Source organism: Mauremys mutica, chromosome 10, assembly GCF_020497125.1.
Source record: "Mauremys mutica isolate MM-2020 ecotype Southern chromosome 10, ASM2049712v1, whole genome shotgun sequence".
NCBI lineage: Eukaryota > Metazoa > Chordata > Testudines > Geoemydidae > Mauremys > Mauremys mutica.
The window spans coordinates 70,104,218-70,120,236 of NC_059081.1; the positions used below are offsets into that span (position 1 = coordinate 70,104,218).

General features: G+C 54.3%; 1 protein-coding gene and 1 non-coding gene across 2 annotated transcripts; one reads left to right on the top strand and one right to left on the bottom strand.

Moving 5' to 3' along the window:
* Positions 1-1,419: 1,419 nt before the first annotated feature.
* Positions 1,420-9,686, bottom strand: LOC123378757 (tripartite motif-containing protein 15-like). Its single transcript, XM_045032886.1, has 7 exons — positions 9,569-9,686; positions 9,036-9,194; positions 6,021-6,250; positions 5,738-5,760; positions 4,971-5,086; positions 4,236-4,277; positions 1,420-2,476 (listed from the first exon to the last, which is right to left on the bottom strand). Exons 1-7 carry the CDS (start codon positions 9,684-9,686, stop codon positions 1,962-1,964), a joined length of 1,203 nt encoding a protein of 400 aa, XP_044888821.1. The 3' UTR covers positions 1,420-1,961.
* A 3,826-nt stretch (positions 9,687-13,512) lies between these two features.
* On the top strand, positions 13,513-13,594 carry TRNAL-CAA. The gene has a single exon. It is a non-coding gene; the product is annotated as a tRNA-Leu (tRNA).
* The last annotated feature ends 2,425 nt before the right edge of the window (positions 13,595-16,019 follow it).

Below are 16,019 nucleotides of genomic sequence, written 5' to 3' on the forward strand. Positions count from 1 at the left end.
GCTGAGGCCACACCCCCGCTCAGGACTCCGTCAAGTACTTTACGTTACTGTCACCCCTGGCCAGCTGACTCCAGACCCAATGACCCTGGGCTTACATTGCAGTGTAGACAAACCCAGAGTGACATACAGGCATATCCTCATTAGAGTGCAGTGACACAACCAGTTCAGGAGAAAAAAAATTCCATGACTATCTTCAAAACTCACATCTGGAAAATGAAAGGGAAATAAACAAGGAAACACTTTTATATGCTTTATATACATAAAGTAAATGACAGGCTTAAAGGGAACTGGAAGGGAACTTTCATAACAAGACCATGTGGGAAAAACATCAAAAAAATTGAAGTATTGTTCTGAAAGGCATTAAAGTGGAAATATTGCAAATGCACTCTGGGGTGGAATTAATGAGCAGAGGTGAAAATGGTACAGTGCACCAATGAGAACTGGCTGCCGGTACCGGCCCGCACACGGCCGATGTTAAAGCGCTGCTGAGTTGCTTTAACGTCGCTGCCCTTTTTTTTCCTGGCAGGGCCACTGATGTGGGTAGCAAAAGGGGCAGCAGCTCTGGGGGGACCCTTCAAATCGCTGCCACGGTCCCAGGATTCCTGGCTACTGCTGCTGCAGCACCAGGGCTCCTGGTCCCCAGCCCCGCCCCTTCCACCAGAGGCCCCGCCCCTTCCAGTGACCAGAGCCCCCCCCCACCTTGCCCAGGAGGGACCTGGGGTACCAGTAAGTCCCTCTGCTTACTTTCACTCCGTTAACGAGTTACAGTCACACATCAGAAAGATTTTATAGCTCTCCCTCTCGTGTTTTCTTTCCTTCTCCCTTTTCTTTTATTTCATCCAGTTCTGCACATCATTTTAGCTAGCGCTGTTTTCCATCCATTTATTTCTCTGTCTGCCCCAAATCTCTTTCATTCCCTATCACAGATCGTTCGAGCTCAGGTTCCCAGTTCTCTCCCCTTCCTCCCCCTCTGCCCCAAGTGTCTCCACTTGCTTTCACTCTTTTCGCATTAGTTCGCTGCCCACCTCACCTTTCCCCAGGTTTCTCGATTTACTCTTGTTTTACTTTATTTCCTGCCCCCCCCTTGATTTCTTCTCTCCCTTCTGATGAAACCTGCCTCTCCCCTCCCCGCAGCCAGCTCACCTTCATCCAAATGACATGCCCTCCCCCGCCTCCCGCCCCCTCACCACAGCATCCCTTCCCCAGGGGCCTGGAGGTCACACCTGCCAGTCCCTGGGACCGGGTCTCGATCTCCCAGGCTCCCTGCTGGTGCAGAGTATCCCCCTTCTCCCCACACCTCCCAAATCACAAGTAATTTGGTGTCTTTGCCACCCCCACAGCTGCCTGTCCCCGAGCCCACCTAGCAGTTACAGCCCCAACCCCCACATCACCTCTGTCCCTGACCCTCCATCAGTTCTCATCCTGCAGCCCCACACATGCCCCTCAGGAACCCTATGCACCTGCAGCAGCTCCAGGAGTTATTCACCCCCCCCCAGCCCTTCCCATCCCTGGGGCTGCAGGGAGGGAGGGGGAGTGTCATAGAGATTAGATATTGGGGTTGGGTAGACAGGTGTCCTCCAAGGTCATGAAGATGAGCCAGAGGCTAGGTAGATGAGAGGCCTCCAGTATCACAGACTAGGATGACTGTGATTAGAGACACCCATTTTTTCATGCCCATTGGCCTATTCCCACCATGTCTCAGTAGCACTGTCTGAGCCAGAATTCCCAGAGTCCTCCTGTGCCAGAGGACAGTGACATACGGCGGCAAAAGCCTTGGGTGGATGAGATTGGCGGAGGTAGAGAAGCCACCCCCTGTTTTCCATACTTTGGCAGGGCAGACACCTAGCAGGGCCGCCAGGGTCGTGGGCACTGCATGGCAGAAAGCCTGAAGGAAACAGGAAACTTCCAATGTCACAAAGACAAGGGTGTGTGAGACTCCAGGGCGATATCCCCCCCATGTCTCAGCAACACTGTCTGAGCCAGGATCCTGTCCAGACCCAGAACCAGGGACGGATTCGCTGCCCGGTGAAAGAGGCTGGCAGGAAAGTGAAGATCGGGGCCTCGTTATCAGCATCAAAAAATGCCACCTGCCCCCATTCACAGTCCAGAGAAACCCGGATCCTTCTGGGGACCCGGCTCAGGGGCAGGGGGGTCTCAGGGAAGGTGAGAGCCTGGAACTGACACCCCCACCACTGCACAGCCCAGATCCCCCCCTCAGGGTTATGACCGATCCAGCCCTTCCTCCTCACAGACTCTCTGGCCACCCCCACAGCCCAGCATTCCCCATCCCCCACCTCCACCCCCCAGCAATGTCTCCCCAGGGTGAATCCCTCACAGCCCAGCACACAGAGCTCAGTGTCAAATCGCTCAGGGTTGTCGGGCAGATCCTGCCGGGCGTGTCCCCATCTCACATGTCTCCGATCCTCAGACAGGGCGAGCTGGGGATGAGCCGTGTCTGGATCCAGAGTCACCGTCACTGGGGACAGAGAGAATCAGAGCGTGAGGGGCAGAGCTCAGCCCTGGGGGAGGCGGGGACCATTTCTCACACTCCCCAGCAGCCCTGGGACAGGCCTGGATCCCAGGGAGCTGCCTCGGCCCTGGGCGCCTGACACCGAGCAGAGACGTCACTGCAGTTCTCAGCCTGGGCAATGGGACCCACTTTTGTACATTCACATTTGGTGACAGAGGCTGCAGCCCCCTGCTCCTCAGCTGGCTCTAGCTCAGATGGCAGAGGCTGGAGCATAGGGGCCGACTCCGTGGGCGCTCTGAAAAATTGGGCAGCTCCCCACCCCCCTGCCCAGCTCACCTCCACCTCCGCTCCGCCTCCTCCCCTGAGCGCACCGCGTGCCCGCTTCCCCCCTAGCTCCCAGCACTTGCACCTGTTTCGCTCGGCCGGGAGGGAGGGGGCAGGAGGGGGAAGGCAGCACGCTCGGGGAAGAGGTGGGGCCGGGACGGGGATTTGGAGAAGGGGTCCAATAGGGGCAGGGAGGGGCTGAGACTTTGGGGAAGGGGTTGGAATGGGGGTGGGGTGGGGGTGGGGAAAGGGTGAAGTCAGGGTGGGGCCCGGGGGCGCGAGCACCCACCGGCACTGGGGGAAGTTGGCGCCTATGGTCTGGAGAGGAAAAGGGTCACAGAGATGAGAGCACCTGGTCTCTGATTTACAACGCCAGCCTGGGGAGCTGCTCCTCTGCCCTGAGTGCCTGGGACCCAGCAGAGATGCCCTGGCAGCTCCTCCCCCCGCTGCTGGGACCTGCTGTGAGGGCTGCAGAAACTGCCTCTCTCCCCCCTCCCCTGCTGGGGCTGCTCCTCGGAGGGTGAGAGAGGAGGAACCTGACGTTGTGCAGAGGGGAGTGAGAGGAGGGAGGCACCAGATATAAACCCAGGGGGAAGCTGCACGCTGAGCCCATCCTCCTGTCCCTGGCCTGGGCGAAGAGGAGGGGACAGGGCGTAGGGGCAGAACCACTCCAGCCCAGAGAGTGGTCAGTAGGGGCTGGCCTTGGGAAGAGAGAAGGGAGGAGGTGGCAGCGTCAGAGGGACACTGTATCTCTAGCGGAGGAAGAACTGGTGGCAGGATTGTTTGTGTGACTTCTGCGCGGGATCTCCTCTGCATTTCAGGGGGAGGGGGGTGTCACAGTCGGTGTTGGTTTGGTTTGTGTCTTTAGCTATTTGTTTATAAAACTGTTTTCATGCATTTTTTTCTCTGAAGTGAAAGTTAATCTCTCCTGAAATCTCTCACCTGGTCTGCATGAGCCTAGGGATTGCCCTCTTTTTGTCTGAATTTCGGAGCACAATCCATGAAGCAATGCGTGGGAGAGCCCAGCCCTGGCCTAAGGAAAGGTCGGATGTTGGAGAAGAGCAATGAGGGAGACCCCCCTCTGCCAGGGTAAAGGAGAGGGATGTGTCTGCCCTAAGGGGAGAGTGCTCTCTACGCATTCCTCTCAATTTAATATTGAAAGGGCCTATGAATGTCTATGAAAACCCCAGGGTCAGAGTTAAGGGGGTTTGGATGTTGGTCACTATCTGTTTCTATTCACTGGCGTGGGCATGAACTGAGCACTAAGGTTGGTGTCAGGACTGTTTGTGCGACTTCAGCTTGGGATCTCCTTAGCAGTGAATGTTTTCTTTTTAAGTCTGGTCGGTGTTGGTTTGGTTGGAAACTTTAGCTTCAAATTAATGGAAATGTTTTCATGGAAATTTTCTCCTTTTTTAAAGATAACCTGCACCTGCAATCTTACCCTGTCTGTGTGCTCCTGTCTCTGGTTCAGATAGCAGAGTGTCTGGAGATGGAAAGGATAAAAGAGAGGTGAGATTTCATGCTGTCATATTTATAACATCCCCACTCTCAACTGACATAATTATGTCTTACTAATGAGAGCGAAGCAGAGCCACACCCACCTCTTTAATAATAACTAATCTGAAACCTTCTATTTCAGGGGTCACAAACCTTTGGCACGAGGCCCATCAGGGTAATCTGCTGGTGGGCAGCAAGAGAGTTTGTTTGCACGGCCCCCTGCAGCTCCCAGCTGCTGTGGGTTTCACACAAGAGGCTCCTGTGCTGGAGGGACTCACCAGGATTTACGCCTTCCCTTTTGGCCCACACCAGCTGCCGTATGGGGCCAGAGCACAATGAAGGGCTGGGTCCACATTTCAGAAGTGGCCAGAAATGTTGGGTTCTAAACTGCTCTCGAGCACATGCCCTGTGCTCGAGTTGTTAGTTGGGAGAGAGAAAGTGAGATACCCCAAGCTGTGCTATATTTTTACCTTAATGATTTTGCCAAAGCTCTCTAAATGAATCAACGTGAGATATCCTGGGGCCTGGGCCCCTGCTACATCTGCTCAATTTGACGACTTTCCATTTTGTATTAAATAGATACATAACCTAATTATTAACCAATTGGCCAGAGTCTAACTCCTCCCACAGTCTCAGAGACACACCGTGATTTCCCATCCTAGATCCCAACTCTCAGTACCTTTGAATTTCCTCAAAGTCTCCATTAAAACAATATTTTCTTGGGAGAAATCACTGAGTCTCTTCTGTAGCTCCAGAGAAATCTCCATGGGCTGCTGGAACTTCCCCGCCTCACACCTGGGGAGAGAGAATTTCATTGTTACATTTCAGTCACTAACTCGCCATCATTCCTGGCTAGCGGAAGTCCCTGCTCTGCGGGGCCTGCAGCACAAACCATGGCTGTGCCACCTTCCCCCAAAAGCCCAATTCATGTTCTTCCGCTCTGGCCTGCACACAGCAGAGGAGGAGCCAAGTCTCCAGGGCCAATTCTCTCCATGTTTCTTGTGTGCATCGTGCTATGAGATCTTTCTTTCAGGTAGTAGACTGAGACCTCAGCTGCACCCAAACCAGCTCATTCCACACAGGTCTCCAGACAGATTTCCAGTGGAAAAGACACTTGATCCCTGCTGAGCAGGGTCTGATCATTACCAGTATGTCAGGGATGAAGGGCTCGTATTGCATCTCCAGAACCCTGAGGCAGCCAGTCCCCCAGGATGACACATCTCATGGGAATACTTTAGGTCAGTCTTTCCCACTGAATGGATATTCCAGAGTCTTCTATAAAAGACTGAGACCCTCTGGGTTAAGTTGATCAGAGAAATGTGTATCCAAAAAGTGACCCTGCCCCACACATTTTGCTGTAGAGCCCTGTGGAGATGTGTTGTTAATGTTCTCTCCAAGCCCTTTCACAGCACCGTGAAGTACAAGGGGGGTGAGAGAGACACGTACCCGCTCACGGTGCTTCTGAAGTCCTAGAGAGGAAAGAAACAGAAAAACAACCTTAGTCCCACGTGCTATGACGCCATCCACTGGGCATCCCAGGGAAGGGAATTTGCAAAATATGAGGAAAAGCAGCTTGGCCTGGGGCCCAGGCCATGGATCTGCTGACTCAATGTCACCTTTATATCTACGAGTGACACTGAGATCTCCCACTGCTGCACCCCAATGCCCATGATTCAGGAGCTGTCCTGTCCCTGCGGTGGGATCTGGGATCTTTCTAACTTAGTCTCACCTGCAGGAGTTCACTCGCTGGCTTCTGACCCTTCCCCTCCAGCTCACTGATCAGCTCACTGAGGCGGGAAATCTCCTCAGAGAGTTTACTGGCATTGTCATTCTGTATCTTTACAACCTTCCTGTCCAGCTTCTCCAGCTGGGCCAGCAGGAGTTGCTCTTGTTCCTCCAGGAACTGCCACAGTTGCTGAAATTCAGACACAATCTTCTGCCTCTCATCTTGTGTCTGGTCTATTAAAAAAAAATGGTAGGCCAGGGACATAGAATCTAGGGTCCTTTCATGGAGTGCAAAATGTGCAGGAGACACAATTTCTTTGCAAACTCTAAGGTGTCTGACACTTGACTTTACCCTGTGGTTAACAGGGAGAGGATTTTCTAACACGTTCCCACTAGGGTGACCAGACCGCAAGTGTGAAAAATCGGGATGGGGGTGGGGGTTAATAGAAGCCTATACAAGACAAAGTCCCAAATATCAGGACTGTCCCTATAAAATCAGGACTTCTGTTCACCCTAGTTCTCACCAGCCCTAATATCTCTCAATGGGAAGTTTCTATGACTAACATGGGCGGGACACTGTGTTATCAGAGGTCTATGTTAATCCAGACCCAGAGCAGAGGAGGCAGGACTCAGCACTACATTGACAGAGATGCCAGGGGAGAAAAAAGAATTGAACAATTAAACAAGGCAAGAAATGCCTGCAGACTCAGGCAGACGGCGCTGCCTGGGATATAGGTCAGTTCACCTTGGGAGGAGTTTTGTGAAAGCCGCAAGGGCTAGAAATGAACTGGAATGGAAGTTTAGATTCTGCAGAACATGTTGTCCTGATCCAGGCAGAGGATTTCGCAGGGCCAGTGTATGTGTGTGCAGACATGAATCTAACATAGCAATCCCTGGTCATGGAGAAACACACACAAGTCCACTTTCTCCAAGGCCACAGAGGAGTCTGTTTCACAACAGACCTCCCACTGCAAGTCTCTGCAGGTTAATAGCACTGGGCACCTACCAGATATTCCCAGGTTTTTCCCTCTCCAATCACTTTAAATCCCAGCAGCTTTTCTCTCTCTTCCCGCAGAGTCTCCAAATAGGCCTGAACCTTTTCCTGAAGAAACATAAATGATTTGAGTGAGTTTATGTTGAGAGTTCAGAGTGTGTTTGTGGAGAGGGGTGTTTTTCCATCGCAACCCAAGATTCTGTAGGTGACTGTCAGCTCTACAGGGTCCATGATATCAGGAACCACAAGAAAATCAAACCTCATTAACAGAGACTAGGATTGTTTTCTATTCAGACAGTTTAGAATTATTTGTCCTCTTTCTACACTGAGTAAAACCAGCAAGAAGCTGGAGTCACATGGTGGTGTCATAACTATAAAGGAAAGGGAACAGCCCTCCTGTGTACAATACTATAAAATCCCTCCTGGCCAGAGACACCAAAATCCTTTTGCCTGGAAAGGGTTAAGAAGCTCAGGAAACCTGGCTGAGACCTGACCCAAAAGGACCAATAAGGGGACAAGATACTTTCAAATCTTGGTGGGGGGAGACTTTTGTTTGTGCTTTTTGTTTTGGGGGTGGTTCGCTCTTGGGACTAAGAGGGACCGGACATCAATCCAGGCTCTCCAAATCTTTCTGAACTAGTCTCTCATATTTTAGACTTGTAAGTAACAGCCAGGCAAGGCATGTTAGTTTATCTTTGTTTTCTCAACTTGTAAATGTTTGTTTTTGCTAAGAGGATTTACCTCTGTTTGCTGTAACTTTGAACCTAAGGCTAGAGGGGGTTCCTCTGGGCTCCTTGAATCTGATGACCCTGTAAAGTTATTTTCCATCTTGATTTTACAGAGATGATTTTTACCTTTCTTTCTTTAATTAAAAGGCTTCTTTTTAAGAACCCGATTGATTTTTCCTTGTTTTAAGATTCAAGGGGGTTGGATCTGCACTCACCAGGAATTGGTGGGGGGAAAGGAGGGGGAATGGTTACTTTCTCCTTGTTTTAAGATCCAGGGGTTTGGATCTGTGTCCACCAGGAACTGGGTGGAGAAGTCTCTCAAGGCTACTGGGAGGGAGATAGTCTGGGGGGAAGGTAGACAGAGTTTCCCAAATAACTCTTAAAGGATTTGGGTGGTGGCAGTAAAACCAGATCTAAGCTGCTAATTAAGCTTAGAGGTTCTCATGCAGGTCCCCACATCTGTACCCTAGAGTTCAGAGTGGGGAAGGAACCTTGACAGGTGGTGAATCAATAAACCTACATTTGACAGTTTCCGCTAACACCTTTGGCTGGTGCTTGGCCACATACACAATAACACAGTTCAGACTGCAACCCGGTCTAATCCCAATGGTATCCGCGCTCTGGGGCCCTTCTGTCTTTGGATTCCAGGTGCTGGGGGTCCGCACAGCGTTTGGCTCAGGGACCCCCCTAGTGCTGGTCGACCTCTGAGTATTAACCCCTCAGGGAGCAATACGGGAATTCAGAACCCCCGTGGGAAACCTCAGCTCCCTGCTGGGCCTGGGATTGTCATCAAGGCCTCGGCCTTGAAATGGCCACACTTCATTACAAGCAGGATCTGTCGGGGAGGCAACATGGCCCAGTGGCTGGAGCTTTGGCCTAGGCCTTAGAAGAACCGGTTTCTGTTCCCAGCCACTCATTCTTCTTTGAGTGCTTGCTCATGTCCATTCCATGTAGGGTGTGCGCGCGCTGCGTGCACGTTCGTCGGAGACTTTTTACCCTAGCAACTCAGTGGGTCGGCTGGGCGCCCCCTGGAGTGGCGCCACCATGGCCGCGGATATATACCCCAGCCGACCCACCCACTCCTCAGTTCCTTCTTACCGCCCGTGTCGGTCGTTGGAACTGTGGAGTGCAGCGTAGCTGACCTCCACCTCCCTAGCATTCTCTGATAGTTCTTATTCTTGTTGTGTAAATAGTTCTCAAATTCGTTAAATTTAGATAAGATAGTTAGCTCTAAGTGGTTTAGTTACAGTTTAGTTACAGTTTAGTGAGTTAGTCGGGCTCGGGGCTTAGGCCCTACCCGCACCGGAGCCGGAGCTCATGCCCGGCTCCCCAGGATTCAAGCTGTGCTCGGCTTGCCATCGCCCGATGCCTACAGGGGATCCACATTCCTCCTGTTTGAAGTGCCTCGGGGAGTCACACTTATCGGCTAAGTGCTCAATTTGTAAGTCGTTCAAGCCTCGTACAAAGAAAGAGAGAGAGACATTAGACTTAAGCAGCTCCTCATGGAGGCAGCTCTTACCCCTCCGTCTTCTGCACCGAGCGCAACCCCTTCGGAATCAAAGAGCGCCTCTTCGGCACTGGGCCGCACCGGTGCGGCCACTACACCTCGGCACCGGACGCCTGCTTCCAAGTCAGGCCAGAACCGCTCGCTTTCACCTCAAGCGAGAAAGTCTAAGACCCCTGCCGCCCCGGCACCGCCCGCGGTGCGGCACGAGGGCACGGCTCCACCGCACCGGCCGGTCCCTGCAGCCATGGCACTGCCTGCTGAGCCGTTGCCGTCGACTCCGGTCCACCAAGGGCCATCGAGTCCGGCACCTATCTCCCCGGCACCTGCCGCGGTGGAGTTGATCGTCCCATCCACGCCGGAGGTCTGTGAAGTGGCGAGGGACTTGATCGCGATCTCGGATGCGGCACCGCCGCCACCCCCGGCACCGCCGGTGCGGGTCATCCGATCAATTGGGAAACCGGCCCTGATCCATCGACCTTCAGTCAGTGCCCCCGACCGGCACCGCTCCCGATCACGGTCCCATCGGCGTTCCAGATCCCGGCACCGGTCGCGTTCGTCCCGCCGCTCGCAGTACCGGCACCGCTCCTTGACAAGATGCCGGTCGGACTCGTGGCACCATTCCCGTTCCCGCTCGCCGTCTTATTACTCTCGACGTCGTTCGAGCTCCCGGCACTGATACCGGCACCGCTCCACCAGGAGCCGCTCTCGACACCGATGCTCTCGGTCACGGTCGACCTCCCGGCACCGTCCCGGTCGCAGGTCCCAGAGCCGCTCTCGGTACCTGAGTCCCTCACGGCACCGCTCCCCGGTGCGGAAGAGCACCAGGTCGGTGGGGACGTCGGCCCACGGCCTATCTGCTCCACCATGGCCTTCTCGATACCCCTCGGCTTCGTCTCAGGCGGGTAGCCACTACTCCCAAGACCCAGAAGCAGATGTGCCGGAGGGTTTATTTCAGGACTCCCGCTCTGAATCGCAAAGAGTCCAGCAGTGGCCCTTTTGGACAGCTTGGGCTTATCACCAGGCCAAGGTGCTCCCATAGCTCTGTCGCAGACCGTCCCTTCCGACCGTCGGGCCCCTGAGGCAACCGTAAGTCGCCCTCCACCAGCTGGATGCACAGCTGGATGCACAGCTGCCTCCTACCACCACCTCACCCGAGCAGCTGGAGCAAGAGCCTCAGCAGGAGGAGCTCCTCCAGGAGGTCCTCGCCCCCGGTGTTTCATCCTCTTCCTCACCGGATGAGGCGGTGGCGGGTGCATCGTCAACGAGCCCACCCCCAGTGGACCTCGCTGCGCATCAGGACCTCCTCAGGCGAGTTGCGCTTAACATTAACCTCCAGGTGGAGGAGGTCAAGGACCCGGTCTGCAGCATTCTGTCGGCAGATGCGCCCACCAGAGTAGCTCTGCCCTTTATCAAGACTATCCAGGCGAAGGCTGATACGCTGTGGCAAACGCCGGCTCCCAGCCTGTCTTTTTCCTTCCTGATCTATTTTTATAAGAACATTAAAATGGCCGTACTGGGTCAGACCAAAGCTCCATCTAGCCCAGTATCCTGTCTACCAACAGTGGCCAATGCCAGGTGCCCCAGAGGGAGTGAACCTAACAGGTAATGATCAAGTGATCTCTCTCCTGCCATCCATCTCCATCCTCTGACGAACAGAGGCTAGGGACACCATTCTTACCCATCCTGGCTAATAGCCATTAATGGACTTAGCCACCATGAATTTATCCAGTTCTCTTTTAAACGCTGTTCTAGTCCTATAGTTTCTTTTTCCTGTCCCTCTCCTTCTGCTTCTGTTCAATCAAAATCTGACTTAGCTGGCCAAGGCTGTGTGTTCTGAACACTGCTGTAAGCCTGTGAGCAGAAAGCAGCTAAATGCCGTGCCCCAAGCAGCCCGATGGGGGTACAAGCTTGCTAGGTCTCGGAGCGGCTGGCAAGGCCTTGTGCTAGGCCAGAGCCAGAAGCTGCATCTTCTATCTTTGCTGTTCTCTTCTTTCCCCGTTTGTGTGCGTTCGCCTTATCTTGGACTTTATGGGATTGGACTTTAACAAGAGACACCACAACAGTGACAGCTCCAGCCCATCTCAGCTGATCTCTCTGATTTCCCCAGGACAGCTGTTACCTTCTTCAAAACCATCCAAGAGACCGTCACAGAAGGAACTTTCCTTCTAAAAACTCTCCCAGCTAAAGAGACAGGGCACAGGGGATGCTGTTAAAGACAAGCCTTACTGACTACTTTACATTTCCATTGCTTTAACTCTGTCTCTGTTTCTCTCTGTGTTTCAGTAACACACTAGCAGGGATGTGAGAGGTGTGTTTGCCATGGCACTAAGCGGGCTGAAGTCTCTCTACCAAACCCCCAGCTTTGTTTCACCCGTTCAGTGTTGGACGGTGACAGGGGCACGTTAACACCTTTCACTCTTTCGGGGCCCTTGAGCCTGTTTAAATGACCACAGAAGTTCCCGCCCCCTGTGTGAGTGGCATGGGGGACTGAGCGTCTTTTCTCCTTTCTCCCCTCGAGGATGCCAGAAGCCCCATAGACGGGGCGTGGCTCCTCCCCCTGCACACGCCATTAGTCTGGCCACAGGCTGAGACAACACAACTGTCCCAGGGCACAATTGCAACGTGGTGAAGGTGACACCTGGGACGGAATCTCCTTTGGTTTATTACAAACCCGGGTTTCTGCATTTCCTACAAAACTAAATCTGTTTTCTAAATCGCTTCTCTGCTCAGGCTGCGTCTACGCCCCCTTGTGTCGGTAGAACGTATGTCGCTCAGGGGTGTGAATGAGCCACCCCCAAGGGACACAGTTACACTGACCCAAGCGCCGGTGTGGGCAGGGCTATGTTGCTGGGAGAGCTTCTCCTGCCAACATGGCTACGGCTCTCGCTGGGGGTAGGGAGTCTCAGCGGCTACACTAGGGAGCTAACGGCGGGGCCACTGCACCGGTGCCAGCGTGAGCTCCCCAGAGCAGCCACCACCTCAGGGCAGGGACGATGGCCCTGACTGGGGACACAGTATGGGCCTGTCACCTCCAGGGCACTGGGTTCTCTTCTGCCCCCGGCAGGAGTGAACAAACGTCTGTATGACGTGGTGACCATTCACAGACCGGTGAGGAATGAGCTGGTGTGAGGGGAGCTGATCTCAGTCCAGTGGCAGCTGGGCAGATGGCCACAGAACAATGACCAGCAGGAACATTGGAATCTATTGGCCATCAAAGCATGGAGGCCGAGGAGTGAATTGCCCACGGGACCGAACTCATCCTGTCCCCAGAGCTAGTCTCGGTAAATCGGGATGAAGCACATTGACGGGACACCTCGGGGAAGCTTGCACAGCCATTGCTGGGGCTGCAGCTAGTCTGTGGCTGGATACACAGAGACTCATTCTCCAGTCCCTCAATTCAGCATTTCTCACGGGCAAGAAATTCAGAGTAAAATACGACACTAAAATATGATAATGATTAATGGGGAAAAACCTGTTTCTTTCTAGGTGTGAAACAGGGAAGTTCCAGCAGCTGGAGGACACGTCTCCTGATCTGGAAATCAGTCTTGGTTATTGGTGCCAAGAAAACCGGTGCTCTGAAGGAGACTGAGGAAAATCAAAGGTACCGAGAAGGGAGCTAGGGGGGAAACGTTTCGGACTTCCGGAAGTGACGGGCTCTGACCAATTAGTGGCAATAGATGCTAACATAAAACTGAAACAAATCAGAGTGAACCAATAAATTATCATTCCTGACTCAGGGGAAAAGGCTGGGTGGGGCCATGTGCCAAGGCAACAGCAAACGGTTCATAATCTGCAGTCATTTGAATGTGATTCATTTTTCCACTAACAAGTTTCTCTGAAGTGGTGAGAAATCCAGGGTCCGGGGAAGGGAGCCGTGGCCCATTCTCCTGTCGGACAGTCCAGTTGTGGCTTAGTCCTGTTTATACATAGAGAAAAGAGTCCAATACAAACAGTTTAATCGAGCGAGAAAGTCAGTCCATTGGCGGATAGAGCCGGGAGCTGGTGGGGGGCAGAGCTGGATTCTACCTCACTGTCTGACCTTGGTCAGGTCAGGTCACCTCTCCCTGTCTCGATCGTTACAGTGTGGAAAGGAACAATGACAGACCCCACAGGCGGGTGCTGGTTTGGTGCTTAACCACACGGCGAAGGACCGAGAGCCCCAAATTCCCCCTGGTGTTTTGGGAGCCAAGTTTGCTGTTTGAATTCTGCAGTTCAGATGACGTCAGGCCTGGGCATTTCTCTGGCCTTAGGGGGTGCTTTGGTCACAGCTCTGATGGCCGAGTGGCGAAGGTGTTGGACTCAAAATTCAAGAGGGTTTCCCTGTGCAGGTTCAAATCCTGCTCACAGCAAGGCCTGTGTTTTAGCCACAGCCTGTCTAAGAGGCCAGGGGCGGCTGAGCCTCCCCCAAATGGCTGCCCATGCAGGGGGGAACACTGGGGATGTGGGGCGAGTCAATCCTCCGTGGGCCCATTGTCATCTTTCGAGTGCTGGACGCGAAGCTCCAGAGAAGTGGGGGCCCAGCCTGCACCCTTTTCCACTCTGCCTCTTAACCCGATGCCCTGCTCTGCCTCCTCCCATCCCCCCTCCGCCTCTTCCCCCAAGGCCTGCGCCCCACCCCCGCTGGGCCTTTTCCCCTGAGCCCCCTCCCTCTCTCTGCCTCTTCCTGCCCCTGCTCCGCCTCCTTCCCCAAGGACCCTCCCCACCCCCCGCTCACCTAAGGCAGGAAAAAGTGATGGGTGCCTGGCCCCATGGCCCCCTGGCAGCCCCCCTTAGGGGAAAGGGGCAGAGAGGAGCAAGCAGCAGGTGAGTGGCGTCTTGGGGGAAGAGTGAGGGGCGGGTAGGGGGTCTGGGGGGAGGGGGCGGAGGGCAGTGAACAGCAAGTGGGCGGGGCCTTTCAGGAAGGTGCTTTAGTCAAAAAGAAGCTATTGTGATACACAGAAGAGCTGGGATATGCAGGGAGTCAGATTAGATGCTCTAATGGTCCCTGCTGGTCTTAAGGCTACTAATTTATGAAAAACTGATGTTTTATTGTGTAGCGGCTCCATCCACAGACTGAACAGTCATTGAGTGCGGTGATCCAGGGGAAAGAACTCAAACACCCAACGAGGCTGGCCAGGGGCAGGACATCAGCTTTGAGGGGAGGGGTGGGTGTGGCAGTGACATCACAAAGGCCTTTTGCAGGAACTCGGCCTATTGGGCAAAGGTGGTGGGGAGGGGGTGACCTCACAGAGAGACCCCGACATCAGCCGGGCAGGACCGAGGTGCAGGGCCAGGCCAGTCTCTGAGACCCCCGGCTTTGCTGCCGCAAGTCTCCTTCGCGAGGTCTCTCCTCGAGGGCTGAGAGAGAATTAGGATTCACGGCTGTGAGCATGAGGAGGAACCTCTGTGGAGTTTTCTCCTTTCCTGCCACTGACTGTGCCGAAAACAAACTTCCCTTTGACAAGGTGAGAGGCTGAGAGAGGTTTGGAACCTGTTCAGTCTGATCCACCTGGCGCAGGCAGCATTCTAGGCCCAGGAAACACTGGCTTCAGGTGCCAGAAGTTGATTTCCTACCTAGGATTTGATGGTTGGAATCCCTGGGGACATTGGGGTTTGTCCTTTTTGGTTTCCCTTCTCCTCTTTCCTCCCTCCTTTCGCCTCTTCTCTTGCTTCTTTTCCTGCTTTCCCCTGCTTCCCTCCCTCTACCAAGGAGGGGTGTGTGGAGTGTGGGCGGGGGAGGGAGGTTGCTCTCATTGCGGGAGGTCCTCACCAAGAGGTGGGGCTGGATCTGAGAGTGATCCCCTCTGATGGTGACCTGGGCCGTCCTTTGGGACATCCGGTGAGACCCCTCAGCCTCCCGCCCCTCAGAGGGGCTCAGGGCTGATTGGCCAAGCAGGGGGCTATCGACAGCGAGGAGACTCCAATGTACAACCAATCCAATGTACGGGATTAATCTGGCTACTTCTCTCCATTAATTGCCTCTTGGCAGGTCATGATTTCCCCTAATGTTCTAGGTCTTGTAAAATACTTGCTGAATAGTTTCTATGAACCACTGTTGGTCTGTAGCTCACTTGAGAGCCTGCACCCGGCTCCGCTCTGCCTCTTAACCCGATGCCCTGCTCTGCCTCCTCCCATCCCCCGTCTGCCTCTTCCCCCAAGGCCTGCGCCCCACCCCCGCTGGGCCTTTTCTCCCAAGCCCCCTCCCTCTTCCTGCCCCTGCTCCGCCTCCTTCCCCAGGGACCCCCCGCCCCCCGCTCACCTAAGGCAGGAAACAGTGATGGGGGCCTGGCCCCATGGCCCCCTGGCAGCCCCCCTTAGGGGAAAGGGGCAGAGAGGAGAAAGCAGCAGGTGAGTGGAGTCTTGGGGGAAGAGTGAGGGGCAGGTAGGGGGTCTGGGGGGAGGGGGCAGAGGGCAGTGAACAGCAAGTGGGCGGGGCCTCGGGGGACGAGGATGAGCAGGGGCGGGGCCTGTGTGGCCAGGCCATGGTCTGGGCACCGGTGGCCCCCCAACTTCTAGGGGTCACTCATCTGAAACCCAGGATGAAAGTGACATGGGCCTGAGTCTTGTTGGGGCTGAGGCTACCTCACACCTTTACCTTCGGGGCTCTACCGGGGCATAAAGCCCCCGGACACGGCCAGAGACAGGGCAAGGGGCCTCAGCACGGGAGAGAGTCAGGCCCAGAGTTAGACGAGGGGGGCAGAGAATATTCTTCATTCTGGTTAGTTACACGGCGCCCTTGCTAGAAATCCTTCCTGTATTTGCTCCAGTTGGCTCCCTGCAGAAGTGAGAGTAAGC